Genomic DNA, 27831 nt, shown 5'->3' on the forward strand with positions numbered 1-27831 from the left:
TATGCATATCCTACCTTCTAGGCCCGAGTAGCAGGCAGTTTAATTTGGGCACGTCATTCATCTGAATTTCCGAATACTGCCCCGTCACTAAAAAGTTAAATGTTTTGTTTTTGTTGGGAGAACGTTTCTTTGGGACCGTCAGGCGATCCTGATGAATGATGCACAATAATTTTCTTTCAACATTTTAATGAAACGTGTCTAGAACATTATCTTATATTCTCTGAACATGGCAAACATGTTCTGTGTATGTTTGGTGAGACGTTGATGGAATATTCTCCTAACCCTTAGAAAACTGCACACAGGAATGTTTGTGAAATATTGCCACGAAACGTGTCTAGAACATTAGTAATGAATATTCTGAGAAAATGTTAACAACATTCTGAGTAAGTTCTGCTTGACATTAAGGGAATGGTCTCATCGAAACAGTCCTTGCAAATCACTGGAACATTCATATGAAAAGGTGAGGTAATTATAAAATGGAACTGTTAAGGGAAGTTTCTCCAAAGTTGTGGGAACGTGTGTTGTTAGCTGGGTCTCCATCCACCATTGGGTACCACATACAGGAGGGCGGGGCTCTCACACAACCTGTCTGGCTGCTGAAGTATCGCGGAGAAGGACCGGGCGCGTGCTTTTACCGAACAGTACGTCCGTTTTGGAAGCGACACCGAGGGGAGGAGAGCCGTGAAGATGACGACCAACATCAGATACAAGAGCCGGATCCCGATCAAATCGGGTAAGCATGATGAAAATAGAGATGATTATGCATAAAGTCAATTATAACGCGGTCCATTGCAATGATTGTCTTTCTCTATCGATTCTCTCCCCCTCTTTCTAAATGGGGCGTCGTTCTGTATCCCTCCACCTGCGTTTCATTTCCCCATCCACCACAATGACCAAACAGATGAGACCACTGAGGTAAGGAACACGTTTATTCCTAAAGGATTTTTTTCATAGAAAATGTTTATCTGTGCTCGGCGCTTTTGGTGTAAGCCTAGGCCATGTTAGGCGATTCAAAGAATCATAATTCATATCAAGCATGGTAGCCTACATTAACTTTTTTTCTCCAATTCGCTTCGAATGGCCGCATAGCCTAGATATATATTTAGCCTATAGCCTATGTAGGCCAAGTAAACGTCAGCGGCATCATCATTCCGATGCATTGAAGATTACTATTGTTGCCATGCCACCGCATTACAGGGGACAGTGAGTATCATCACACAGTCAGAAGGATTACATATCATATTTACGCAAACAGTCAGACACCGGATGCGTACGCAGCTTGTGGTACCCGAGGGCTCGCCTCATCCTTGGGCATCCATCCATTCATCCAGCCTTCCAGTCGCGCACTTGGCTGTGGGCGTGACAGTGACCCGCTTCCTAAATGCTATTAGAGACCCTATTGGTCTAGTCAGCGAAGTGACCGGCTGTTAATTAGCACATCGCTGTCTTTAGATCAATCTCTGTTTGCATCCTCAGTACATCACTGCTCATTATCCTCTGATTGCTTTCTCTCTGAATTGGTCAGATGAGCTCCCTTTCATAGATGCCATAGATTATTACCTTGCGTTAAACCTGTATGTGACCATGCATCATTTAGGTGGAGCTTGGTGGCTGGCTAAACTATCCTCCTTCGCAGAGTGCGAATATTATCCTGAAATTCCGGGTTCTCTATTTTTTATGGGCCTTATAGTAAAGACATGGAATTTAATGATAAAAAAATGTATCATCTTTAAATGTGAAATGAACACAACCAGGCATGTTTTCATCTGAAAACAACAGTTTCACTTTTGTTGCATTTAGGGGGGTTCATCTCTCATTCAGGAAATTGGGGGTTGCCCCCGTAATTTGCACTCTGCTCCTTGGGAGACCAGCAGCAGACTACTTCTGAGGTGTACATATCTCCTCTCTCTCTCTGCTCTGAATGTGATCACATGATAAAAGAAGCTTTGGATGCTGTTCTGTTAGTAGGTTATTAGCCTTGTGTAGCTACATTTGCCAGTAGGCAGCATGCAGCAATTGTAACTAATAGACTCTCCACACATCCAACCCATACACACAAACACATACACACATAACCACCCACAAATACGCACACAGACTCACATACACACACACTGCTGCTCTAGCATTTGCTATTTATTCAACTGCGCGACCAAGACAATACCCACATTATATTTCTAAATACAGCCATACGTGACTTGGCACATTCATTATCTACTCTGTATATCCTGTTGTGTATATATTAGGTTATTACTATGCATACTACTTTTCAATTACTTTTACTTTTTTTATTTGACATGACTCTTATTATTGATAATATGGCACCGACAGACATGACAGCTCTGCTTCTGGCTCCTAAGCAACTTTGCAGTATTTGTTTTTTTGTGTGTTATATCTTACATTATTAGCCCAGAACGTTTTTTGTGTTATTACATACAGCCGAAAATAACTTTTGGATATCAGAGTGGTAGTAACTTACCACCATTACGACCAGGAATACGTCTTTCCCGAATTGGATCCTTTGTTCGTACCCCTAAGGGCAATTGAACTTATCCCAGAGGCTGTTCCAAGTCGCCGCCGGCAGAGAAGAGGTATTCTGAGTGGACTTCTAGTCTGATTCAGGAGGCGGGCACACCATCCACCGCTTCTGAGTACATTACTCGCTAATGTTCAGTCTCTGAACAATAAAGTAGACGAGCTCAGGGCGAGGATCTCCTTCCAGAGAGACATCAGGGACTGTAACATAGGCTGTTTCATGGAATCATGGCTCTCTCGGGATATACTGTCCCCATCCATACAGCCAGCTGGGTTATCAGTGATCACGCAGACAGGAACAAAGAACTCTCTGGAAAGAAGAAAGGCGGGGGAGTATGTTTCATGATTAACTACTCATGGTGTGATTGTGATAACATACAGAAACTCAAGTCTTTTTGTTCACCCAACCTAGAATACCTCACATTCAAATGCCGGCCGTATTACCTCCCAAGAGAATTCTCTTCAGTTATAGTCAAAGCCGTATATATTCCCCCTCAAGCCAATACCACAACGGTCCCTCAAGGAACTACACTGGACTTTATGCAAACTGGAAACCACCTATTCTGAGGCCATATTTATTGGAGCTGGGGATATTAAAACTTCTTAAGGCTAGGGGGCAGTATTTTGACGTCCGGATGAAAAGCGTGCCCAAAGTAAACTGCCTGCTACTCAGGCCCAGAAGCTAGGATATGCATATTATTAGTAGATTTGGATAGAAAACACTCAGAAGTTTCTAAAACTGTTTGAATAACATCTGTGAGTATAACAGAACTGATTTGGCAGGTGAAACCCCGAGCACAATCCATCCAGGGAATTTGTTTTTTGAGGTCAATCTGTTTTCCAATTGTTTTCTATGGGAACCCCTTTTTAGGAATATGGTTGCAGTTCCTATGGCTTCCACTAGATGTCAACAGTCTTTAGAAATTGGTTGATGTTTTTCTTTTGAGAAATTACGAAGTAGTCCTGTTCTTTCCATGTGTCACTCAGAGTGACTCAAGTCTTCTGGTGCGCACAACCTGGAACGCGCTTCACTTTGTTATCGTCCTGTATTGAACACAGAATATCCCGTCTTAAATTTTATCGATTATTTACGTTTTAGTTTGGATTAGCAAAGTTGTTTGAAATGTTTGGACCAAGTTTGGATTAGCAAAGTTGTTTGAAATGTTTGGACCAAGTTTACAGGTAACTACTAGGTACTTTGTAGGCATGTTTGGCAAGTTGAAACCGGTGTATTTCTGAATCAAACGCGCCAAATAAATTGACATTTTGGGGATATAAAGAAGGAATTTATCGAAACAAAAGGACCATTTGTGATGTTTCTGGGACATTTTGGAGTGCCAACAGAAGAAGATCTTCAAAGGTAAGGCATGAATTTTATCGTTATTTCTGACTTTTGTGTCGCACCTGGCTGGTTGAAATATGACTTTCATGTGTTTGTATGCGGGGTACTGTCCTCAGATAATCGCATGGTCTGCTTTCGCCGTAAAGCCTTATTGAAATCTGAGACGGCGTCTGGATTAACAAGAAGTTAAGCTGTATTTTGGCGTATAACACTTGTATGTTTTATGAATTCTTATTATGAGTATTTCTGTTTTTGAATTTGGCGCGCTGCAATTTCACTGGATGTTGTCAAAGCAATCCCGTTAACGGGATTCGAGCAGGAATGGGGGTGAAGGGATCCCTATTAACAAAGCAAATTTGAGGAAAACGCTACCGAAGTTCTATCAACACATTGACTGTAGTACTCGCTTAGGGAAAACACTAGATCGCTGCTACTCGCCTTTTAGAGATGCCTACAAGGCCCTCCCCCGCCCTCCCTTCGGCAAATCAGTTCACGACTCCATTTTTCTCCTCCCTTCCTATAGGCAGAAACTCAAACAGGAAGTACCCGTGCTAAGGTCTATTCAACGCTGGTCTGACCAAATAAAATATCATTTTATATCACACAGACTGGGATATGTTCCGGGCAGCCTAGAATAACATTGACGCTTACACGGACACGGTGACTGAGTTAATCTGGAAGTGTATAGGGGATGTTGTTCCCACGGTGACAATTAAAACCTACCCAAACCAGAAACCGTGGATAGATGGCAGCATTCGTGCAAAACTGAAAGCGCGAACCACCGCATTTAACCATGGCAAGATGACTGGGAATATGGCCGAATACAAACAGTGTAGTTATTCCCTCCGCAAGCCAATCAAACCAGTAAAACGTCAGTACAGAGACTAAGTGCAGTCGCAATTCAACGGCTCAGACACAATATGTATGTGGCAGGGTCTACAGACAATCATGGATTACAAAGGGAAAACCAGCCACGTCGCGGACACCGACATCTTGTTCTCAGACAAGCTAAACACCTTCTTCGCCCGCTTTGAGGATAACACAGTGCCATCGACGCAGCCCGCTCCGAAGGACTGTGGACTTTCGTTCTTCGTGGCCGACGTGAGTAAGACATTTTAAGCGTGTTAACCCTCGCAAGGCTACTGGCCCAGAAGGCATCCCTAGCTGCTTCCTCAGAGCATGCGCAGACCAGATAGCTGGAGTTTTTATGGGCATATTCAATCTCTCCCTATCCCAGTCTACTGTCCCCACTTGCTTAAAGATGTTCACCATTATTCTTGTACCCAAGAAAGCAAAGGTAACTGAACTAAATGACTATAGCCCCATAGAACTGTTTTGAGAGGCTAGTTAAGGATCATATCACCTCTACCTTACGTGCCACCCTAGACCCACTTCAATTTGCTTACCGCCCCAATAGATCCACAGACGATGCAATCGCCATCGCACTGCACACTGCCCTATCCCATCTGGACAAGAGAAATACCTACATCAGAATGCTGTTCATTGACTATAGCTCAGCCATCAACACTATAGTACCCTCCAAGCTCATCATTAAGCTCGGGGCCCTCGGTCTGAACCCCGCCCTGTGCAACTGGGTCCTGGACTTCCTGACTGGCTGCCGCCAGGTGGTGAAGATAGGAAACAACACCTACACTTTGCTGATCCTCAACACAGGGCCGCACAAGGGTACGTGCTCATCCCCCACCTGCACTCCCTGTTCACCCATGACTGCGTGGCCACGCATGCCTCCAACTCAATCATCAAGTTTGCAGATGACACAACAGAACTAGGCCTGATTACCAACAATGATTAGACAGCCTACAGTGAGGAGGTGAGGGCCCTGGCAGAGTGGGGCCAGGAAAATAACCTCTCACTAAAAGTCAGCAAAATAAAGTAGCTGATCGTGGACTTCAGGAAACAGCGGAGGGAGCACGCCCCTATCCACATCGACAGGACCGCAGTGGAGAAGGTGGAAAGCTTCAAGTTTCTCGGCATACACATCACTGACAATCTGAAATGGTCCATCCACACAGACAGTGTGGTGAAGAAGGTGCAACAGCGCCCCTTCAACCTCAGGAGGCTGAAGAAATTTGGCTCTTAAGATCCTCAGAAACTTTTACAGATGCACAATTGAGAGCATCCTGACAGGCTGTATCACTGCCTGGTACAGCAATTGCACCGCCCGCAACCGCAGGGCTCTCCAGAGGGTGGTACTGTCTGCCCAACGCATCATCGGGGGCACACTGCCTGCCTTCCAGGACACCAACAGCACCCGATGTCACAGGGAGGCCAAAAAGATCATCAAGGACAACAATCACCCGAGCCACTGCCTGTTCACCCCGCTATCATCCAGAAGGCGAGGTCAGTACAGGTCCATCAAAGCTGGGACTGAGAGACTGAAAAACAGCTTCTATCTCAAGGCCATCAGACTGTTAAATAGCCATCGCTAGCCGGCTACCACCCGGCTACCACTTGGCTACCACCCGGCTACTCAACCCTGCACCTTAGAGGCTGCTGCCCTATATACATAGACATGGAATCACTGGCCACTTTAATAATGGAACACTAGTCACTTTACACATATCATATGCTGTATTCTATTCTACTGTATTTAGTCAATGCCACTCCGACATTGCTCGACCTAATATTTATATATTACTTAATTCCATTCTTTTACCTTTAGATTTGTGTATTGTTAGATACTACTGCACTGTTGGAGCTAGGAACACAAGCATTTCGCAACACATGTGTATGTGACCAATACAATTTGATTTGATACTGATTATTGTACTGCAATGTTGAGGGATCTAGCACACAAGCATTACACTGTACCTTTTATACATGCTGTAAACTGTATATGTGATGAATAAAATTTGATTCAATTTGATAGCACGGTTTTATGTTGTTTTTTTGTTGTTGATCTCAATCAAAGCTAATTGCTGAACGTATTGTAAGGCTATTATATCCAGGCCTTTGACAGTATAGTGTTACGGTCATGCAGAGGCTATGGCTCACATAGGTCCACTGGTCCTTGCTGATTTTGTGGTGTTCACATACTGTAGGAATCAAGGCACCATAATTCTTATTGTTTGAGCTGTAAGCTGGGTTTGCTGCAGAGAGATGTTCAGTAAGCCTGTAAAATCACATGGGCAGCATTGCGGAATTAACTTTTGGGAAATGATTGCTCGAAGACACTTAACCTTGATTACTACAGTACAGTTACTACAGTGTGGATCTGGAAACACTCAGCGTGTGTGCATGTCCCCTAATGAATGGACAAACATCCTGTGTCTGAAGACATTCGATATTCTTTCCCCCTGTGAGGACTTTTCCCTGTTTTTATATTTGCTGAGATTCTATCGTACTATGAATTGGAGATATTCAAGCAGCATGTCTGTTGCTACAGTGCACCCACACACTGCCTGACTTGGTCTGGTGCTTAGGGAGGGTGGTTCCCTGGGTAGTAAGTGGGACTTTGTGTCTGTGTGTGTGAGTGTTTGTTTGTTTGTGTGTGAGAGAGAGAAATATAATAAATATACAGTACCAGTGAAAGGTTTGGACACACCTCACATCATTCAAGGGTTTTTCTTTCTTTTTACTATTTTCTACATTGTAGAATAATAGTGAAGACATCAAAACTATGAAACAACACATATGGAATCATGTAGTAAGCAAAAAAGTGTTAAACAAATCAAAATATTTTATATTTCAGATTCTTCAAAGTAGCCCCCCTTTGCCTTGATGACAGCTTTGCACACTCTTGAGAGAGAGCAGGGGCGATGCAGAGGTGTGTCACATTCAAATCAAGCCCATCGTCTCCCTTTATCCTCCTCTCTCTTCCCTCCATTCTCATCACTCTCGGATGCTGGGAGAGAAACCAACCCACACATTCCTAAAGGTGATTGCTGTGTGTAGGCTGAAGTTCAATGACACTCAGTTATCACAAATCACTATGGTGTGGAATCTACAACATGTTTTTATTATAGTTCTCCTTGGCACCAGTATACTCACATGCAGAGTGGGCCCTGGGCATAACCAACTTTGGGGTCTCAACTTACTGTTGAGGGCAATTTCGAAATGTGGGAGTACATTAGCAGGTCTTCTCTTGTAATATCAGTCACTGACAGACACTCAATCAGCCCATATCAGCTAACATTTTTTTAAATTGATAAGTTAGTCTAGCCAGCTACTGTACACTACATGACCAAAAGTATGTGAACACCTGCTCATTAAACATCTCATTCCAAAATATGGGCATTACTATGAGATTGGTCCTTCCTGCTTCTATAACAGCTTCCACTATTCTGGGAAGGCTTTCCACTAGATGTTGGAACATTGCTGCGGGAACTTGCTTCCATTCAGCCACAAGAGCATTAGTGAGGTCGGCAATGATGTTGGGCGATTAGACTTGGCTTGCAGTCGGCTTTCCAATTAATCTCAAAGGTGTTCAATGGGGTTGAGGTCAGGGCTCTGTAGAGGCCAGTGAAGTTCTTCCACACCAATCTCGACAAACCATTTCTGTATGGACCTCGCTTTGTGCATGGGGGCATTGTCATGCTGAAACAGGAAAGAGCCTTCCCCAAACTTTTGCCCAAAACTTGGAAGCACATAATCGTCTAGAATGTCATTGTATGCTGTAGCGTTAAGATTTCCCTTCACTGGAATTAAAGGGCCTAGCCCGAACCATGAAAAACAGTTCTAGACCATTATACCTCCTCCACCAAAATTTACAGTTGGCACTATGCATTCGCGCAGGTAGATTCATCCGCTGGACTGCCAGATGGTGAAGCCTGATTCATCACTCCAGAGAACGCATTTCCACTGCTTGTGTGCGGCTGCTCGGCCATGGAAACGCATTTCATGAAGCTCCCGACGAACAGTTCTTGTGCTAACGTTGCTTCCAGAGGCAGTTTGGAACTCGGTAGTGAGTGTTACAACCGAGCAACAACAGGCGATTTTAATGCGCTTCGGGCTTCGGCACTCGGCCGTCCCGTTCTGTGAGCTTGTGTGGTCTACCACTTCATGGCTGAACCGTTGTTGCTCCTAAACATTTCCACGTCACAATAACAGCACTTACAGTTGTCTGGGGCAGCTCTAGCAGGGCAGAAATTTGACGAACTGACTTCTACGCGGAAAGTCACTAAACTCTCCAGAAAGGCCATTCTACTGCCAATGTTTTGCTATGGAGATTGCATGGCTGCATGCTCTATTTTATACACCTGGCAGCAACGAGTGTGGCTGAAATAGCCAAATCCACTCATTGGAAGGGGTTTACATATACTTTTGTATATATAGTGTATGAATACACACACAACAGAGGTTCTGATTGAAAAGACAGTGTAGGAAAAAGGAATAGTTTGAATTCTACCAGCCCAGGCCATCCATCTGCCATTCATGGTTGTCATGGTAATCCCTATGAAATATGGTTACATGTGGTTTAAAACAATGAGTCATGCATCAGTGAGTGTTAATATGATAAATATTGATTTTGACTTAGCTGGGCTGAACAGGTGTTTTTCAGATGGAGATATGCATCTGTCTCACATCCCAGCCTTGGACCAGTCTCCATGTGCCACCCACACAGCCTTTAGTGCTGGTGGTTGCAGTCACAGATGGAACCCCCTCCCTATCCTCCCTCGTGAAGAACAGCTGCTGGGCTTGGATAGACTTGCCGGGTGGGGTGGGGGACATGCAGGGGGCAGGCATTCAAACAGGGGAACCCCTGGGGGTCTTGATCCGTATTGGTAAGAGTGTAGAATCAGCTCTTTAGCACTGCTTAAAGAACATTATCAGAGGGTAAATGTTGCCCACTCTTCATGTAACAAGCACCAACCTTACCTAGTTTCAATACCATGTTCATACCAGCACTCTGTACATAGTGCATACCATTTTTATGTGCATCCCATTTTTATGTATCTGCGTCTAGTTTTAAGGAAGTTACTAATTAGCGTTCAATCACTGAATATCTATAGGAACAGCTAGCATGCTTACTGTTCTTGTAGACTTCAAGTCATTGCGCTAACTCTAGTTAGCATTGGCTTGCGAAACTACCTCTAACTTTCTTCATACTGGATGCAGATACATAAACATGGTATCCACGAGTTCATCTGAGCTATCCCTTTAATACAAAAGGATACTACATAATCAGTTTATGGTTGTTTACAGAAAATTGTCTGGTAGCTACATGTTCAACTTTCTCTCTCACCTGTTCTGAGTGTTTGTCTTTGTTCTTTATCTGAACTGAAATTAGTATTTTTCTCTGGCACCTGATGTCATTATGTCATGCTGCAAACATGCAATGCCAAACATGCAGTGTGTTTGTGTGCGTTTGTGTGTGTGTGTGTGAGAGAGAGAGAGTTCACAAACAACACACTTGAATAGAAAGTTTATATTTTATCTCTATCCCTAGGTTTCCCTCTCTCCCTGTACAGCTAGCCATGTCTCAGCCTTTGCGTGGGCGTTTAAAAAGCTTTTACAAATAACCCATGCCTGACCCAGATAGGATTCCAAACCCCTTTTTAAGAAGGAAGAGTTTGGGTGACCTTGATAAGTTAGAGATTATATGATGTTTGAGAGGAGGAATCAGAGACTTGGGAAGTAAAATCCAATGAAAATTGTAAGGAGAATTAGAGGACTCCTTTCACCTCCTAATGTGGGTAGAAAACCTCCCTTTTGGAATGTTAAAAGATGTGAGGAATCTTTTAAAATGAAGGAATTCCTCCTTGAGGAATTTTAAAAGATTAGCTGATATGATGCATGAAATACAAAATAATAACTTTTTTACATACAGTGCCTTCAGAAAGTATTCACACCCCTTTACTTTGTCCACATTTTGTTGTGTTACAGCCTGAATAAAATATTTATTAAGTTGGGATTTTGTGTAACTGATCTACACACAATACCCCATAATGTCAAAGTAGAATTTTGACAAATTAATAACAAATTCAAATAAGTAGTCAACCCCTTCGTTATGGCAAGCCTAAATAAGTTCAGCGGTAAAAATATACTTAACAAATTCATTCCATGTTCAATAATAGTGGTTAACATGATTTTTGAATAACTACCCCATCTCTGTACTCAACACATAGAATTATCTGTAAGGTCCCTCAATCGAGTAGTGAATTTCAAGCACAGATTCACCCACTAAGACCAGAGGGGGCACCGATTGGTAGATGTGTAAATAGATGTGTGAATATCCCTTTGAGGATGGTAAAGTTATTAATTAGGCTTTGGATATTGTATCAATACACCCAGTCACTACAAATATACAGGCGTCCTTCCTTACTCAGGGATTTCACTATGAGGCCAATGGTGATTTTAAAACAGTTACTGAGTTTAATGGTTGTGTTATGAGAAAACTGAGGATAGATCAACAACGTTGTAGATACTTTAAAATACTAACCTAAATGGCAGAGTGAAAAGAAGGAAGCCTGTACAGAATAAAAACTATTCCAAAACATGCATACTGTTTGCAACAAGGCACTTAAGTAATACTTAAGTAATAAAAATAAATGTACTTTATGTCCTGAATACAAAGCGTTATGTTTCTGGCAAATCCAACAAAACACATCATTGAGTACCACTCTTCATATTTTCAAGCTTGGTAGTGGCTGCATCATGTTATGCTTGTTATCAGCAAGGACTAGGGAGTGTTTAAAAAAAAAAATGAAATGGAATACAGCTATAGGCACAGGCAAAATCCTAGAGGAAAACCAGGTTCAGTCTGCTTTCCAACAGACACTTGGAGACAAATTCACATGTATCCTAAAACGCAAGGCCACATCTATACTGAATGTTCCTGAGTGGCCTAGTTAAAGTTAGAACTTAAATTAGAACTTTTGTTATCAATTTTTTATTATGGGGTATTGTGTGTTAATAGGTGAGAATTAATTGAATTCAGGCTGTAACAACAAAATGTGGAATAAATCAAGGGGTATAAATACTTTCTGAAAGCACTGTATCTGGTGCTGCAAATTGAACCGATAAACCATATCACATATGCTGCATCATTGAAAAAACGCATTATCAAAGAATATCTGATAATAATGTAATAAATGGCATAATAATGTGGCTACTTTATCTTCCACTTCGTATTGCGCATTGATGTTTTCACGGTTACAATTAAATGTTCAAAATGCCCCTTGACTCACAGGAGGTGTCGTCATTACAGTATTACATAATGGCACACCCAGTTAAACCACAATAAAGGCCAACAGTGTGTGTTTTCTTCTACTCGGATGCAGGAATGTCTTGTTCACAGCTCCTTTGACGCAACAGCTCTTTACTTATCACTGTATTGTAACCTGGGGGACTCCCTGGTGACCAACCCCTTGCTGCTGAATGGGTAGATGCTAAATGCTAGTGTTAGGATACGCTAGTCAACTGTCCCTCTTTTTCCCCAGTTCCAAACCCCTGACCCTACCCGCGCCTTGGCAATTCATGTAGCTCTGAAAGGATTGGATTGACATAGACGATATGGTGGCTAACAATTCCACCTTGTGCCCTGATAGGTTATGAACTACTTCTACAATACTTACTAATCTTTGCAGATCTACTCAAGCCACTTACAGGGAAAGGGCTATGGGTCAATTTGTAGCTAGGTTGTGGAAGAGTCTATTGTTGTCCCCTGTAGCTCAGTTGGTAGAGCATGGCGCTTGCAACGCCAGGGTTGTGGGTTCGATTCCCACGGGGGATCAGTATTTAAAAAATGTAATAAAATGTATGCACTCTTCTGTAAGTCGCTCTGGATAAGAGCGTCTGCTAAATGACTAAAATGTAAATGTAAAAAATGCAAAATGTTGCTGAATGGGCAGATGTTAATGCTAGGCTACGCTAGCCAAGTGTCCTTTAGAAGGACTATTGTTGCCAGGCCAATGTTAGATTAGCATGGTAAAGAGCCTAGCACTTAGAGGCTCACGTCTCCAAGGAGAGCAAACACTACAGGGATGGGGGATGGGGGTCCAAAGAGCCTTTCTATCTCACCCGCTCTCATTCTCATCCTCTTTCTCTCTATCTCTCAAGTTCCACCATCTTTCCCTCTCTTTTCCCTTCACCCTCTCTTTCTCCTCCTCTCTTCTCAATCTATCCCTGTCTTCCATCTACCTCCCATCTCTATCTTTCTCCTCCTTCCCTTTCTCTGTACGCATATTTGGCCCAACACACAGCAACCATTTGTTGCTGCATTTAGACTTAATTGTGTGTAAAGGCAAGGTTGGACAGGACTGAGATGTCATCAGGAAAGGTCACCTCTCTTTATATCGACATCACAGAATGTATCCTCTCCACATCTCCTGGCTCTGGAGCTACTTTACAGCTTGTGTGCATGGTTGTGTCTATCTGCCTTACTCTATGTGTGTGTTCCCTGTGTGTGTGTGTGTGTCTGTAGTATGAGTGTCTGTCTTTGTGTGTTTAACTTCTTCTGTAATATGTGTGTAGTTTACTGCTGTGGACTTTGAAAAGAGCTTCCTGAAAGGCTACAACAGTAAACAAGAAGACCAATGCATCTGTGTGAATGACTGATCTCTGGATCACTGCCTCTGTATCCAGCAGGCATGCAGGTTCTGAAGGGAAGGAACTCACTGGACCTCTAGTTGCTGTCAGCTGGAAAGGGAAAGTGTCTCTGATGAAGTTTGATTCTGATAATCAGTGATTACCTAAAGGGAGGATGGAAGGAAGGATGTGGGTTAAAAGTATTGGAACATGGACCTTAACTCCAACACCAACGCTCCCATAGTTCTCTCTCTCTCTCTCTCTCTCTCTCTCTCTCTCTCTCTCTCTTCTCTCTCTCTCTCTCTCTCTCCTTCACCCACCCACCGCCTTTGGAAAGTATTCAGACCCCTTGACTTTTCCCACATTTTGTTACATTACTGCCTCATTTTGAAATTGATGAAAACTTTTTTTCTCCCTCATAAATCTACACACAATGCCCAAATGACAAAGCATAAACGGGCTTTTTCAAAAAATTATACCAAAGAAAAAACTGAAATATCACATTTTCATAAGTATTCAGACCCTTTACTAAGTACTTTGTTGAAGAACCTTTGGCAGCGATTACAGCCTTGAGTCTTCTTGGGTATGACGCTACAAGCTTGGCACACCTGTATTTGGGAAGTTTCTCTGATTCTCCTCTGGGCTACTCAAGGACATTCAGAGACTTGTCCCGAAGCCACTCCTGTGTTGTCTTGGCTGTGTACTTAGGGTTGTTGTCCTGTTGGAAGGTGAACCTTTGCCCCAGTGTGAGGTCCTGACCGCTCTGGAGCAAGTTTTCATCACAGATCTCTCTGTTCTTTGCTCCGTTCATCTTTCCCTCGATCCTAACTAGTCTCCCAGTCCCTGCTGCTGAAAAACATCCCCACAGCATGATGCTGCCACCACCATGCTTCACCGTAGGTTTCCTCCAGATGTGACGCTTGGCATTCAGTTTCATCAGACCAGAGAATCTTGTTTCTCATAGTATGTGTCCTTCAGGTGCCTTTTGGCAAACTCCAGGCATTCTGTCTTGTGCCTTTTACTGAGTAGTGGCTTCTGTCTGGCCACTCTACCATAAAGGCCTTATTGGTGGAGAGATTGTTGTTTTATCCAACTGATGATGTCAGCTGTATCCATGTGTGTATGTTTACATGTGTGTGCACGTGCATCAGGCCCTGCGTGTGTGTGTTGGTGAGAGAGAACTCCCGGTGCTGTGTCCTACCAGAGGCTAGCGGGACAGCTGGCCAGTGAAAGAGAGGGAGGGGCCTGAAGAGGGCTATTGTGATGTCACTCTAGGACATCTGTTCTATTCAGAGGACACCAACCCCATCTCCCCCACAGACACGCACACACTCACACACACACACAACTCTCTCTCGCCCTGCCCCTGCTAACTGGATCCTCAGTCCCTTACACCAGGGTTTCCCAAACTCAGTCCTGCCCCCCCGCAGTTGTCTTGTCAGTTTACTGAGAGGTAAACACATAAGGAATATGAGTACAGACTCACACAATGGCAATATTAATAAACACAACTTCAGATAAAAATAGCTGGACAGTGGACCCCAGCACATCCCTACCCTCTGCCGTTGACCCCCTGCGCTCCTCCATTCGTCTTCTCACCACCACCAGAGCAGCAGTAGCTTCCGTTCAGTCACATACCCTGCCAAATCTGCTGCTCATGGTGTCTCTTTTTTCATTCACTCTTGAGTCAGTCAAGTTCTTTCAAATGCTGGTATCTGATGTGTGTTCTTATATCTTACTTTAAACAGTAGCTTAGCTCCATAGCACAATACATCTCTGTTGATAACTGCCTTCATCATGTAACTTGTTCTGTTTTGATCTGTCTCCCTCGTGTGATGTAGATTGGTATTACAGCTTCTGGAGCTATCCCATGAAGAGAGGTCCTAGGGATCCACAGCTTTTCAGGCTTTTGTTCCAACCCAGCACTAATACATCTGATACAGCTATTCAAGGGCTTGATTAGTAGTTAAAATAACATACTATAGATCAGTGGTCACCTTTTCTGAGTCAAGATCACTCTGAGTCAAAATGCAAGTTGAGATCTACTGCTCAGATTATTTTTAAACATGCAACATTAACCAATTAAAAACAGTTGTGTAGCAATGAGGTTTGTGCAGTAGGCTATAGGCCCAATACATCATCACTGCATATTGGTTGTGCTTCAATTTCCCTGTCAATGTTGTTCTTTTCAGACCATTTTGAAATTATATTTTAAAAATGTAGGTATATGATCACGCTGGTAATACATCATGTTGTCACGTTTGTCGTACGATGAAGGAGCGGACCAAAGCGCAGCGTGTGTATCATTCCACATTTTCTTTATTAAACTGTGAAACTATGCAATACATACAAAATAAACTGAATGAACAAAACAACAAACCGTGACGAAGAGTAACAAACATGCACTTACTCAAAATCAATGTCCCACAAACCCAGGTGGGAAAAACACCTACTTAAGTATGATCTCCAATTAGAGAGACAACGATGACCAGCTGCCTCTAATTGGAGATCCTCCCAAACAAAGCCCAACATAGAAATACAAAACTAGAACATAACAACATAAAAAATCAAAACTAGAAGAAAAAGAAAATGTCACGCCCTGACCTACTCTACCATAGAAGATAACAGCTTTCTATGGTCAGGACGTGACACATGTATTGTATTACTTGTGAGGCACAGCGGAGTGAGCATAATAATTAGCTTATTTTTTTTACTGGACTGATGGCCTTCATCTGATGGTCAGTCTGAAGCGAGGGAGCAGGGGTGAGGCTGCCTTTCACCCAACTCACCGTCCCGCCACTCGCCCCGCTGAGAAAAGGGGACACAGTCTTCCAGCTGATGGCAAAACTCAAGTTACAATGCATTATTTCTGCCTCATGCACCAATTCATGTTGTTATTCCTATGACCAGAAAAAGTGAAATATTCTCTGATATTAAAAAAGACAAGCTGCTAATAATACAATGCATTCGGAAAGTATTCAGACCCCTTGACTTTTTCCACATTTTGTTACGTTACAGGCTTATTCTAAAATGGATTAAAGTTTTTTTCCCCCCTCATCAATCTATACACAATACCTCATAATGACAAACCCCAGTCTGAGGTCTTGAGCGCTCTGGAGCAGGTTTTCATCAAGGATCTTCCCTGTACTTTGCTCCGTTCATCTTTGCCTCGATCCTGACTAGTCTCCCAGTCCCTACGGACAATTCCTTCGACCTCATGGCTTGGTTTTTGCTCTGACATGCACTGACAACTGTGGGACCTTATATAGACAGGTGTGTGCCTTTCCAAATCATGTCCAATCAATTGAATTTACCTCAGGTGGACTCCAATCAAGTTGTAGAAACATCTCAGCGATGATAAATGGAAACAGGATGCTCCTGAGTCTCATAGCAAAGGGTTTGAATACTTATCTACATAAGGTATTTTTGTTTATTATTTTTAATACATTTGCAAAAAAAAAAAAAACTGACTGTTTTCGCTTTATCATTATGGGCGATTGTGTGTAGCTGAGGATTTAAAAAAAAAACAATTTTAGAAAAGGCTGTAACGTAACAAAATGTGGAAAAAGTTACGGTGTCTGAATACTTTCTGAAGGCACTGTAACAACGCAAGCGTATCGGAACACTTTGCTATGTGTTCATGGCTTCTTTTTACTGTCTATGGCTCGAGGAAACTGCAGACACGGTGATCTGAGCTATCTGATTGGCCAGCGGAAGGCCTATAGGTACACTTGATTTGCTCTCTGGGCCTGCCGGGTAGGCAGGGTTTTACCTTCAGACACATGAAATGGTTCAAAATGGGAACACTTTGCCTTCCCAGCGCTAGGACTGCTGAGTCAAATGCACCTACCACCAACAGCGTGAAACAAATCAAAAAGAGGAATGCAAGGCTTTATCGTTGGGTTTTTTAAAGAAATGTTTGGTAATCGATTAGGAATGCCTTGGAGATCGACCAATTGATGTTGCCCACTCTGTCTGGGGTACCATAGCTTTCTGAGCTCCATTTGTTTTGAACCCCGTGTCTGTCCTCCAGTGGTAGCTTGGTTGAGATATCACCACTGAACCCAGACACACACACACACACACACACACACACACACACACACACACACACACACACACACACACACACACACACACACACACACACACACACACACTCCATGGGCCCACATCTGGCAACAATTGTCCACCACGCCCTGTCCTGTTTCATAGTGTGTGGAGTGCATGTTTGTATCACGGCTGTGTACATCCCCCAACAAGCCAACACCGCGAGGAATTACACAGGACTTTTAACAAATTGGAAACAACATATCCTGAGGCCTCATTTCTTGTAGTCAGGAACATTAACAAAGGAAATGTAAGGAAAATTCTCCCGAAATTCGAACAACACATCTTTTGCCTCACTCACAGGAAAAATACATTGAATCCTTGTTATTCTCCATTCCGAGACGGATACAAACCCCTCCTTTGACAAATCAGACCACATCTCCATTCTGCTCCTCCCCGCCAATAGGCAGAAGTTAAAACAGGAAGCACCTGTGTTAAGGTCTGTACAATGCTGGTCTGACCAATCGGAATCCATGCTGCAGGACTTTTTTGATGACGTGGACTGGGACATGTTCCGGGCCACCTCTGGGAATAAATTTGATGAATTTACTGACTTTCTATCTGGATTCATCAGGAAGTCGATAGAGGATGTTGTTCCTACAGTGGTGATTTAAACATACCCAAACCAAAAACGCAAATAGCGTTTTTTGGTTTAGCGCAAACCACCGCATTTAACCACAGTAGAGTGTCCGGAAATATGAACAGACCACCTATGACCACCACAAGAAAATCAAAGAGGCAAAAAGACAGTACAGGTACAGATGACACAACAGTGGTAGGCCTGATTAACAACAACGAGACAGCCTACAGAGAGGAGGTTAGAGCCCTGGCGGAGTGGTGCCAGGAAAATAACCTCTCCCTCAACGTCAACCAAACAAAGGAGCTTATCGTGGACTACAGGAGACAGAAGAGTGAGCACGCCCCCATCCTCATCGACGGGGCCGCAGTGGATAAGGTCAAAATCTTCAAGTTCCTCAACGTGCACATCGCTGAGGACCTGAAATGGTCTCGCCACACCGACATTGTGGTGAAGAAGGCGCAACAGCGCCTCTACAACCTCAGGTGTCGGAAGAAATTCGGCATAGCCCCTAAGACCCTCACAAACTTCTACAGATGCACCATTGAGAGCATTCTGTCGGGCTGCATTCAGCACCCGGGTGTCAAAGGAAGTGTATTTGAATACTGTATCCCCGACATAGTTTATCAAAATATTTATAATAATGTACATTGTATTTTAGTTACACTGTTTATACACACTGCATATTTATTTATATACTGGATTCACGACATACTGTAGCTCACACTATATTACATCTACATGAGTTTATCTTATAGCTACAGTGCTATTTGGGTTGAACATCCAGGATTCGTCCCGTCATTCTTTTACTTGACATTTGACTGCATTCTTAGGAGCAAGCAATATAAGCATTTGTTGCACCACTATAACACCTGCTAAACTGTTTACGCGACCAATAAACTTTGATTTCATTTAATGAGAGAACGTCTCCTTTGATACTTTTAGTGTAATTTCCACGGCCGTGCCCTTTTGTTGTATGGCTGATGTCCAGTCTAGACGTTGGCTAGTCTCTTCATATAGCCATTGAGTCACACATCTCTTGCTATCGTCATCCCAGGGCTGGGTTAAGAGGTCCTTTTAGCTTCACTCAGCTCTGTGTGACAGGTTATTGTCTTTTACAAGTCCACACTTGAACCACACAAAGAGTTTGTGTCTCTGCTATAGGACACTGTGTTGTTCTTTGACAACTTATCACTATTATGGTCAGATATGGGCTAGATTATTTAGCCCTCTCTTGTATGTCTGTTTCTCTCTTTTGCGCTCTCTCTGCTCTGGGCTGCTATACTGTAGGTCATTACTGTAGCAGTGACTGCTTTACTTTTCTAATGGTGGAAAAGGGGGAGGGACTATGGGGTGAATGAATGAGTGTCTTTTATTCCTTCACTTTCCCCCTCCGTCCCTCTCTTCCTCCACTAAATTGCTACCTCTCTCACTCCGTCCTAACATTTTATTTCCTCCTGTCTACCCCCCTACCTCTCGCTCTCTCCTTTTCTCCCTCTATCAGAATTCCCCCCTACCTGTCTGAACAGGGAGCAGTAGAGCGCTGCGGGACAGAGGAGAGAGAGAAAGAGGAGAAAGAAAGAGAGAGGAGGAGAGTAGGAGGAACAAAGACATAGTGAGGGAGAACAGGAAAGCGGTGTGTGTATTGAGAAGAGTGTGGACTGACGGAGAGGTGTAGAGGGGTGCATAAGAGAAGTGTTGTGAGGAGGTTGCTCTGTTTTTGTCCTTTGGAAAACCTTTTCTCTGTTGGTGTCGTGCTGGCTTGGTATGGATGCTATCATGCTGCAGGAGAAACTAGTGGAACGCTTGCTGTGCCCTCGAGTCAGAACCGCCAGGCGGAAGGTAAAGAACTGGAACGTGACAGGCGAGAGAGGATGGGGAGTGAGAGGAGAGAGAAAGTGGAGGAGAGGAAAGAGAAGGGAAAGGGGGTCAATGTCAAAGAGAAATTGACATTTAACGCACACACACACACACACACACACACACACACACACACCACACACACACACACACACACACACACACACACACACACACACACAGGTCAGCAAACTCTCATAGAAGCACCATCTTTCTTTCTAACATGTCATATTAGTATGGAATATAGAACATACTATTTTCTTAAGTCATGTCCTGATGCGTTCAAGACAGATTTATGGGTAGTTTGTTTGTTCTGACTGTGGCATATTTGTTCCCACACACACCCTAGAAGTAAGTCAGATGTTTGTATGATTACTCATTGATATAGATTTCCCAATTCTCTGTGTGTGTGACTTCAGCACTAGCTCTCTTCCAAGTCTTTGTATGCTGTGACCGTGTGTATGCATGTTTGTGTATGTTAGCCTTGCCCCAGGAGCTGTAGGGAATGCACATGACAGATTATCATAACTTATTATAGCCCCTGACTGATTATTTCTTTGGCGTGTGTTTGTGTTTGTTTGGGGTTTAAAATAGGCCATTTATGTCTGGTAAATACAGCCTTTGTCACCCTCCGTTGGCTGCCAGACTCTGGCCTTGGTAGACTGGTAAGGCTGTTAGTGTGTGTGTGTGTGGGGGGGCTATGGGGTCTTCAGTACTGTAGGTTCTGAGTAAGGAGAAGCTTTGGATGATGTGTGAATGGTGTCAGAAGGGGATGAGGAGAGCTGCCAGATAGACAGCCATTGTGTAGTGGAACAGTTATAGATCAGTCATACTTTTCTCTCTCTTTCTCTCACTGTGTTTGTGTGTTTTTTATGTGTGTGTGTGTGTGTTTGTGTGTCTGTTGGTGTGTGTGGAAAAAGCGCAGCGCCAGGTCTTAGAGACTCTAATTTCATGAATGCATTTCCCCTTTCTCCCCTGCTATTGTCAAGGGATTTGTGGGTTGAGAGTGAGTTGAGTTTGAATTTGAGCTGTATTTTCATTTAAATGACAATTTTTCTCTAATTTATTTAGCTCTTAGGAATGTTGCTTTGAATAGATATCCGACTGAGGATATTGTATGTTCGTTTACCTATTGTGTGAGTGTGACTGAGTCTCTCTCTCTCTCTCTCTCTGTGTCTCTCTCTCTCTCTCTCTCTGTGTCTCTCTCTCTCTCTCTCTCTCTCTCTCACAGGAGAAGCAGTATGTGGGTTTTGCCACCCTCCCAAACCAGGTGCACAGGAAGTCAGTGAAAAAGGGTTTTGACTTCACTCTCATGGTCGCCGGTCAGTGAAAGTATTGTTTGTAGCATTTACTGTAGTAAAAGTAAAACAACCCAGTGATAGTAAGTACTTAATGTGTTTTCATGAATGTTGACTCAGTGTTAGTGTTGATGGCCATGTGTGTGTCTGTGTGTGTTGGTGGCTGTTTAGAGACATGTTATTCTAAACAAAAATATAAACGCAACATGTAAAGTGTTGGTCCCATGTTTCATGAGCTGAAATAAAAGATCCCAGAAATGCTCCATGAGCACAAAAAGCTTATTTCTCTCACATTTTGTGCACAAATTTGTTTACTTACATCCTTGTTAGTGAGCATTTCTCCTTTGCCAAGATAATCCATCCACCTGACATGTTTGGCATATCAAGAAGCTGATTAAACAGCATGACCATTACACAGGTGCACCTTGTGCTGGGGACAATAAAAGGCCTCTCTAAAATGTGCAGTTTTGTCAAACAACACAATGCCAAAGATGTCTCAAGTTTTGTGGAAGCATGCAATTGGCATGCTGACTGCAGGAATGTCCACAAGAGCTGTTGCCAGATAATTTAAAGTTCATTTCTTTACCATAAGCTGCCTCCAACGTCATCTTAGAGAATTTGTCAGTACGTCTAACAGGGCTCACAACCGAAGACCATGTGTAACAACCTCCACATCCGGTGTCTTCACCTGTGGGATCGTCTGAGACCAGCCACCCAGACAGCTGATGAAGCTGTGGGTTTGCACAACAATTTCTGCACAAACTGTCAGAAACTGTCTCAGGGAAGCTCATCTGCCTGCTAGTCGTCCTCACCAGGGTCTTGACCTGACTGCACTTTGGCGTCGTAACCGACTTCAGTGGGCAAATGCTCACCTTCGATGGTCACTGGCATGCTGGAGGAGTGTGCTCTTCACAAATTAATTCAGATTTCAACCGTACCGGGCAGATGGCAGATGTTATAAACAGAGTGCCCCATGGTGGCAGCAGGGTTATGGTATGGGAAGTATAAGCTACGGACAACGAACACTATTGCATTTTATTGATGGCAATTTGAATGCAGAGATACCGTGACGAGATCCTGAGGCCCATTCATCCGTCGCCATCACCTCATGTTTCAGCATGATAATGCACTGCTCCATGTCAAAAGGATCTGTACACAATTCCTGGAAGCTGAAAATGTCCCAGCTCTTCCATGGCCTGCATACTCACCAGACATGTCACCCATTGAGCACGACAGCGTGTTCCATTTCCCGCCAATATCCAGCAACTTTGCACATTAAAGAGGAGTGGGACAACATTTCACAGGCCACAATCAACTCTATGCGAAGGAGATTTGTCGCGTTGCAAGAGGCTGGTGGTGACACCAGATACTGACTGGTTTTCTGATCCACACCCCAAACTTTTTTGTAAGGTATCTGTGACCGACAGATGCATATCTGTATTCCCAGTCATGTGAAATCCATAGATTAGGGCCTAATGAATTTATTTCAATTAATGATTTCCTTATATGAACTGTAACACAGTAAAATCTTTGAAATTGTTGCACTTATATTTTTGTTCAGTGTATGTAATATGTATATCATGTTACAGGGGAGTCTGGTATGGGTAAATCTACTCTGGTCAACAGCCTGTTCCTCACAGACCTGTACAAGGACAGGAAACTTCTCAACGCTGAGGGTGAGTAACACACACACACACACATTAAAATGTAAACTAGAGCAATTTTAAAATGCCATCTCATTAGAGGTTCTCTTCCCTTTCTCTATCCATCCCTCCCCTCCCTCTCTCTCTCCCTCTCTCAGAGCGTATCAACCAGACAGTGGAGATCATTAAGCACACAGTGGACATTGAGGAGAAAGGAGTGAAGCTCAAATTGACCATTGTAGACACGCCAGGGTTTGGAGATGCTGTCAACAACAATGAATGGTGAGCTAAATCTCTTTGAGGCTTCTTTATGGGTGAGAACAGTGTTTCCCGACTCCAGTCTTGAGTACACCAAACAGAACACATTTTATTGTAGTTCCAGACAAACTCACCTGATTCAACTCAATAAGGGCTTGATGATTAGTTGACAAGTTGAATCAGGTGTGCTTATCCGGGGCTACAACAAAAATGTGTGCTGTTGGGGAACTCTAGGACTGGAGTTGGGAAACACTGAGTTAGAAGATTGACCTAAAATAGCGGAAAGTCATCTTGTATGTCGTTCCGGTAAACATGAGCTGGCGCACACCCAAAAATGTTAGTAGAGGCGCTGACTAACCGAAAGTAAACTGTAGGCTATGAAAAATAAATAAAGAGTCACAATATATAAACCACCAACGTTTCAGCATCACATTGCCTACTTCAGGGTTATGAATTACTGGGAGCTTATATAGAGTGTGCAACTCTATTTTGATAGTTCCTGTAAGCCTTGACTGATTGTGGTGTGTGTGTGTGTGTGTTTGTGTTTGTGTAGCTGGAAGCCGATCACAGACTACATCGACCAGCAGTTTGAGCAGTACTTCAGAGATGAGAGTGGACTGAACAGGAAGAATATACAGGACAACAGAGTCCACTGCTGCCTCTACTTCATTCCTCCGTTCGGACACGGGTAACACAAACACATACACACACACACACACACACACACACACACACACACACACACACACACACACACACACACACACACACACACACACACACACACACACACACACACACACACACACATACATACACAGGAATGTGATAGTGTAATGACAGGTATAGATAGTAATAACACATCCTGAGTGTGATGACAGGAGGATACTATGTAAACAGCACCAATACAACTCAACCAGCAAACACTGTTATTACTGTCCACCTCAGTCAGAATGCACTTAGTCTCCATGAAAACTCACACATGCATGCAGGTACGCACGCACATACTCTGACCAGGCGGGGTATCTCCTCTCCCTTGCAGACTGCGTCCAGTAGATGTTGAGTTTATGAAGGCTCTCCATGAGAAGGTGAACGTGGTTCCTCTCATTGCCAAGGCTGACTGTCTCACTCCCAATGAGATCAAGAAACTCAAAGACAGGGTGAGTTCAACACAGCAGACAGACTAAAACTGCTGAAGCAGGTGTCACATTATGATTGTAAGATTGGATGCACGAACCTTAGGAAGTTGCTCACCCAGCACAATGTGTGGTGCCGCGTGTTTGCGCGTGTGTGTGTTCGCGTATTCGTGTGTGTGTGTGTGTGTGTGTAGGTCCGTGAGGAAATTGAGAGGTTTGGCATTAAGGTGTACCAGTTCCCAGAGTGTGACTCTGATGAGGACGAGGAGTTCAAACAACTGGACAAAGAACTGAAGGTGAGACACACAACTGGAGACCGAACATTAAGAATAGAGTTATGAGCGGAACAAGAACTCTAAACTCAACCATACCTTCTAACATGTCAATCTATCATGCCAAATCCTAACCTGTGTGTGTACGCACATGTGTGTGTGTGTGTAGGAGTGCTGTCCGTTAGCAGTGATTGGCAGTAACACAGTGGTTGAGGCCAGGGGCCAGAGAGTGAGAGGGAGACTCTATCCATGGGGTATTGTGGAAGGTGGGTGACAACAATGGAGGACATAGACCAATATTACTCAGGGCTTTGACTCTTTAAGTTGCATGGTGAAATATGCTTTTCCTCACATATTATTAACATTTTTGAAAGAAAAATTACTGAAACTCAAACTATGAAAAACAACCTCTATCTACCCATATGTCTCAAACAATGCATTATGATTAGGCTCAGTTTTCTTGCTCAGAAAACCCCTGTTCCTAATAGGATACAGTGCATCACTGCTGGTGGATACAACAGAGAGGAATGTTTTATCTAAGCAAATCATGTCAGTGTAAAATGACCCAGTCTGTCTGTCTGTTTGTGTTTGTGTTTCAGTGGAGAACCAGTCCCACTGTGACTTTGTGAAGCTGAGGAACATGTTGATTCGCTCCCACATGCATGACCTCAAAGATGTGACATGTGATGTGCACTATGAGAACTACAGAGCCCAGTGTATACAGGACATGACCAGGTATGTGCGTCTGTGTGTATACTGTAGAGCAGGGTTTCCCAAACTTGGTCCCGGGGCCCCCCCTGGGTGCACATTTTGTTTTTTTGCCCTAGCATTACACAGTAACTTTAAATAATCAAAGCTTGGGCAAAGCTAGGGCAAAAACCAGAATGTGCACCCAGAGGGGGACTCAGGAACGAGTTTGGGAAACCCTGTTGTAGAGGTCAGACAGAGTGCAAGACCGAAAGTATGAAGTGCTTGTTTTATAGTTTATATCTGAAATGTTTATTAATATTGCCCTTGTGTGAGTCTGTACTCATGTTCCTGATGTGTTTTCCCCTCAGTAAACTGACGCAGGACAACCGCATGGAAAGCCCGATCCCCATCCTGCCCCTATCCACCCCAGATGTGGAGACAGACAGACTCATCAAGATGAAAGATGAAGAGGTAAACTGCTATGTCATTATGGGTAACATCACCTATACAGGATAGTCTCCAGTTTATAGAGAGATTCTAGAAAGGACAAAAATGGCATTACCACTCGTACTCTCTCTCTACCTCCTCTCCAACTTCTCACTTTCTCTGTCTCTGTGTCTTTCTCGCACACTTTCTCTCTACCCCACCCCCGTTCTTTCTTTCTCTCTCTCTCTGCAGTTGGCGAGGATGCAAGAGATGCTAAATAAGATGCAGCAGCAGATTCATGACGGGAAGGACCAGTGAGCTACAGCCCCATCTGCTGGCCACTGAACTACAACCACAACTTCAGACATGTTACATACCAACTATAATATAATCAGGGGTGAAAGTATATTTAATGAGGACCTCCTATGAGTGCACGTGCGCGCCATTTTTTTATGGGCCTAATAATATAATTACTTATAAATGTCTGTGTTATTGTCGATCCACGCTGCATTTTAGAGCGTAACCCAAGCGTTTTTGTCTGTTCGCTCATTCTTCATGCGACTAACATGCGGTAATGATAAGTAATAGTATATAAGCCAACAGTTTTCTTGGAATCACTATGTTTTAATTATTGTGACAGGCTCATGTTTTACCGGTACAGTGTACCCCCACTATGTATTTTGCTGGTACTCCGTACAGGACCTACTTACTTTCACCCCTGGATATAATCAGCACTGTGTTGGGGGAAAACAGTAGCTGTATATTCATTGGTCATTTGTTTTTTGGTGCTTGCATATTTGGTCTGTCCTGCAAGGAGAAATGTGGTGTTTTTACTGTATCTTGTGTCCATTTGAACCCCATTAATATTATTGACGGTCCTAGTAACATATGACATAACATAAACATGTAATATAAATGACCTGTTAAATGTATCCAATTTATAAATATGGTGAATACTTTTGGGATATTCTGTCAGGTTATGAAGACGCATTACAAAATGTTTTGTAAAACAGCGATATTACTGATGTTAGTTTGAATCCTTGTTGATGTTGAACACGTGTGAGTGTGTGTGTCTGCATGTTTCCATATGTATCACCCTCTATTACGAGAACCTTATTCTGCTTTGAAACTGTGAGAATCCGCTTTCCCTTTCTTAGTGGCATTTCCTGTATGTTCTAGCTACAGACTAATGAACAATAGGCTACCTAAGAATCTGAACATAAATGTAACGTATTAACTTTTTACTGCTGGTCTCTACTTTGACTTGTTGAGAAGTTGAGAAGACCTTTCTCATGTTTTGGTGCTTGTGAATTAGTTTGAAAATGTCTCTAGCGCAGTTGCTTACCTTAAGTGAATTGAGCCCCTCTGACATACAGTACATAGCAAATGAAAGGGTAGGTACAGAACAGTAAGGGGTGCATGTGCAAGCATGCTGAAGTTACTCAAATCCGCTTACAGCTGGATTTCCACTCTCTCATATGATGCAATGTGTTTGTTCTGAAATACATTATGACCTATGCCACAGTGCCACTATGGAGCTACTGTATATGCTTCTGTCCAATATGGCATATCCATGTGTGTGTGTGTGTGTGCGTGCGTGCGTGCGTGCGTGCGTGCGTGCGTCTGTGTGTGAAGTATATGCTGCCCTCGGGCTGTGTCATACAGGATGGTGATTGTGGCTTTTTATAGTGCTAGCGTTCCGAGGACGTGGTGGAACTACTGACCAGGTTATGACGACGAATAAACAGTCTTGATTCATATCAGTGTTTCTTCATTATTTCTTCATCTGAAAATAATTATATAAATACACTATGGTTTCTAGTACGACCTTACTGCCACTAATATTTCTACAGTAAGGGCACTATATAGGGAATAGGGTACCATTTGAGACACAGGCCCTGAGACATCCTGTAGGCCCCATGCAGGCAGGCCTGTGTGGGGGAAGTCTGGCTACTGTAGCTGAATAAAGTGCTGAGTCACAACTTATCTCCTTGGACCTCACTTCCCCTCTGGCCCACAGTCAGATCCATCACTAACCCAACTGACTGTTTGGAGCTGAATGATGAGGGCTTAGCTGCAGCTATAGTATAGTTACTGTAGACGGTGAACCTACGAGCCGTTGTGGGGAACGTTTATCCTGGGTTGCACCCAGAGAAGCAGGAAGCTTAGCTGCTAATCTAGTGTACTGTGGTCTG

General features: G+C 43.3%; 1 protein-coding gene across 2 annotated transcripts; it reads left to right on the forward strand.

The window, feature by feature from the left end:
- The first annotated feature begins 591 nt into the window (after positions 1 to 591).
- Positions 592 to 27396, forward strand: sept5a (septin 5a). Of its 2 annotated transcripts, XM_014161495.3 has the most exons (12): positions 592 to 733; positions 902 to 915; positions 21145 to 21235; positions 22801 to 22887; positions 23013 to 23136; positions 23666 to 23800; positions 24155 to 24272; positions 24443 to 24544; positions 24690 to 24786; positions 25120 to 25255; positions 25579 to 25681; positions 25889 to 27396. In XM_014161495.3, the coding sequence occupies exons 1-12, from the start codon at positions 688 to 690 to the stop codon at positions 25952 to 25954; spliced, it is 1119 nt and encodes a 372-aa protein (XP_014016970.1). In that variant the 5' UTR covers positions 592 to 687; the 3' UTR covers positions 25955 to 27396. The 2 variants fall into 2 exon arrangements, with proteins under 2 accessions (XP_014016970.1, XP_014016969.1); XM_014161494.3 differs by lacking the exons at positions 592 to 733; positions 902 to 915 and adding an exon at positions 19466 to 19895.
- The last annotated feature ends 435 nt before the right edge of the window (positions 27397 to 27831 follow it).

Source organism: Salmo salar, chromosome 20 (assembly GCF_965601325.2).
Source record: "Salmo salar chromosome 20, fSalSal1, whole genome shotgun sequence".
Taxonomy (NCBI): Eukaryota; Metazoa; Chordata; class Actinopteri; order Salmoniformes; family Salmonidae; genus Salmo; species Salmo salar.

What these genes read in the sequence shown, in the direction of transcription:
- sept5a (XM_014161494.3), top strand. Translation starts at nt 19,821, where the DNA reads ATGGATGCTATCATGCTGCAGGAGAAACTAGTGGAACGCTTGCTGTGC. An exon ending in TCAGAACCGCCAGGCGGAAG is followed by an intron (nt 19,896 to 21,144) that starts GTAAAGAACTGG and finishes TCTCTCTCACAG; the next exon opens with GAGAAGCAGTATGTGGGTTT. An exon ending in TCAAGATGAAAGATGAAGAG is followed by an intron (nt 25,682 to 25,888) that starts GTAAACTGCTAT and finishes CTCTCTCTGCAG; the next exon opens with TTGGCGAGGATGCAAGAGAT.